General features: G+C 45.5%; 1 protein-coding gene across 1 annotated transcript; it reads left to right on the forward strand.

Moving 5' to 3' along the window:
* The first annotated feature begins 452 nt into the window (after positions 1-452).
* Positions 453-2,255, forward strand: LOC125427024 (transcription factor 15-like). Its single transcript, XM_048485984.1, has 2 exons — positions 453-1,003; positions 1,895-2,255. Exons 1-2 carry the CDS (start codon positions 536-538, stop codon positions 1,925-1,927), a joined length of 501 nt encoding a protein of 166 aa, XP_048341941.1. The 5' UTR covers positions 453-535; the 3' UTR covers positions 1,928-2,255.
* Positions 2,256-2,931: the final 676 nt, after the last annotated feature.

Here is a 2,931-nt window from a genome sequence, read left to right on the forward strand (position 1 = left end):
GGAAGGAAGGAAGGAAGGAAGGAAGGAAGGAAGGAAGGAAGGAAGGAAGGAAGGAAGGAAGGAAGGAAGGAAGGAAGGAAGACCTTTTAGAAATATAACTGGTGATATACTTTTTTATTCTAGAAGTCAGCAGGAGAGAAGAGTTACTTTATGTTGAGAAGCAAAGAGGCATTTCTGTCCTGCCAAAGCTATTGAGACTAAAACACTTACTGAAACAGAGGGCATAGGGAAAGAGCTTCATTTACCCACTGCACATGCTCATTGTAGCTGGTCAGAGAGCTCACACATTTTTACATGACAAGGGGAAAACAGGTGCAAATCTGGGCAGTAGCTGTGCAGCTACTTTGAGATGGCAGCTCCACCTCCTTTGCCTTATTTACAGAGCAACCATATGCTAGATCTAAAAGGAGCAACCATTCAAAAAATGATCCTGCTGCTGGAGGGGAGATGGGACGGCAGCGGCTGATGCTAACCAGAGCAATGTGGCAGCTGCTGGGCATAAAAGTGATGGGGCTGAGGGGCTGCAGGGCTCACCATGAAGTCAGGCAGAGGTACTGCATCCAACCTGGAGGAGCTGGAAAGTGGCAGCAGCGAGAGCAGCTCCGGGCAGTCCGTGCCTTCCGCTGGGGCCCAAAGCAAGCGCAAACGGAAGAGCCCTCGTCTGAGTGGCCTGAGCAAGCAGAGGCAAGCCGCCAATGCCCGGGAGAGGGACCGGACCCACAGCGTCAATACAGCCTTCAGTGCCCTCCGCACGCTCATCCCCACTGAGCCCATTGACCGCAAGCTGTCCAAGATAGAGACCTTGCGCTTGGCTTCAAGCTACATCTCCCACCTGGCCAACATGCTGCTCTTACAGCAACAGCAGCAAAACGAGGACTTGGGAGCAGAATCGGGGACAGTGAAACAGCCCTGCTTGCAGTATCAGCCTCTCCTGCAGGGCGGCGGCAATGCAGCAGTGCCAAGACCAATCTGCACTTTCTGCCTGAGCACCCAGAGGAAACTGGTAAGGCTGGCCTCTCACCCAAGGTGAAGGCCTATACAGAATAGACTGGCCTCAGCATGGCTTGGGGCAATTTCCTCCACCCCCCAATCTTTGGTTTTAAACCATACAACTATATTGCAAACTCAGAGTCTGGATTGGCTCCATTAAATATTAAAGGTCCACCACCTGACCCAGTGTTAATGGGAAATGGAAGCATGCAGGGGAAGAATGAGATCTGTGTTAGCACCGTGCCTAATGCTAACCCATGCACGTACCACAAAGATAGTTCTTGTCAGATAGTCATAGAGCATCCAGATTTTTTAAAAAGATCTCGAGTTCAACTTTTTGAAATATGTTGCTTATCATCCAGGTGTATGTGAAGACTGCTTGTGTGATTAGATATACAAAAAGCTGTGTCTTGCTTTGTTTTGCCACTGGAAAAAAAATGTGTTCCTTCCTGATTCTAGAATTCACATCATTACCGCCCACCAAGTGTAATGTACTGCTTACATTTCCAGTGTTTTGGGTACCTCTTCTTCAACTTGTTCCATACATAGCTTCTTTCTCAAGTGAAATTGGGGGATGGGAATTCAAATTTTTCTTTCCGCTTCATTGGATCTGGTCTATCTCACAGTTTGCAGTGAAATGAAAAAGATGGAAGTTTTTGTGCTGGGAAGCTGAAACTGTAAGCATCAGAAACATAATTCATTACATTTCTGAGCTTTAAGAAGTTGCAAGGAAAACCTTACCAACCCTATAATCCCTAGGTGAAATGTGTATTTGGTTTGCTAGGCAGATCTTGTGTGAACTTTGGGTGAAATGGCTATCCACAGCTGAAGTGGAAATAAAAGATGGATTTCTGTTTTATGTGTGCCCTGCTGTTTTTAATGGGTGTCTTTGTCATCTTTGCAGCACAGAGAAAGAGAGAAACACTTGTCTCTTTGATAGTTTTGTGGACACTGATTCAAATGAGAAGCTTGCACAAGTCCTGGACTGGCTGTGGAACAGTTGTAGGTAACGTCTCTGCACTCATGGACTAATGTTTACATTCAAGCTATGCAGTTATAAAACAAGAAAAGGGAAAGAAACTCCTGTTTGCACTTTGTTGTCCACTGCAACGGGCTTATTCAGGGGGCTTTTTGCAAATGAAATTGAACACGGTGGGACAAGTTGCACCTGGTGTGGCAGCTATTTTTGTGCAAGAAATGCTAAACCTAAGCAGCCATGCCCTGATACTGAGCCTCCTAAACCTATGTCACATGATGAAACCTGAGCTTTCAAACACCCAGTGTCTCCTTTTAATGAAGAGCCTAATAATGCACCAGATCTCTGAGCCACTCCTGGGCTGTGCACTGTCATGCTTCTGTCTTTTCTAGCCAAATACTATTTTGCCTCTGCTTGCATATTCAAGGGTTAGCACTGAGAGGATATATCGAGGATCTCTGCTAAACCTGAATATATAAAGATGTCACAATGTTTAGCTACATGGCAAAAATGTTTAGCTACGTGGCAAAAAATCTATGCACCTTTTCTGGTATAGGCTGGTATGGAAGAATGCTTATCTCAATGTATGCCTGCTCTATCAGTTCGAGGCAGCTAGTATGTAGAAAAATGCAAGTACCGTATATACTCATGTATAAGTCGAATTTTTCAGCACATTTTTAATGCTGAAAAAGCTCCCCTCGACTTATATGCGGGTCATTAAAAATTTTTGTGTGTTTTTACTTTGCCGGCCAGCAGGGGGGTGCAGTTTTTATGCTAGTGGCACCAAAATTGCAGGGTACCCTCAGAAGACACTCCTGATGATACCAGCCAAGTTTGGTAAAGTTTGGTTCAGGGGGTCCAAAGTTATGGACCCCCAAATGAGGTGCCCCCATTCCCCATTGTTTTCAATGGGAGCTATTAGTAGATGGGGCTACCCTTTTGAGGGTTCATAACTTTGGACCCTC

Source organism: Sphaerodactylus townsendi, linkage group LG02 (genome assembly GCF_021028975.2).
Source record: "Sphaerodactylus townsendi isolate TG3544 linkage group LG02, MPM_Stown_v2.3, whole genome shotgun sequence".
In the NCBI taxonomy this organism is placed as follows: Eukaryota; Metazoa; Chordata; class Lepidosauria; order Squamata; family Sphaerodactylidae; genus Sphaerodactylus; species Sphaerodactylus townsendi.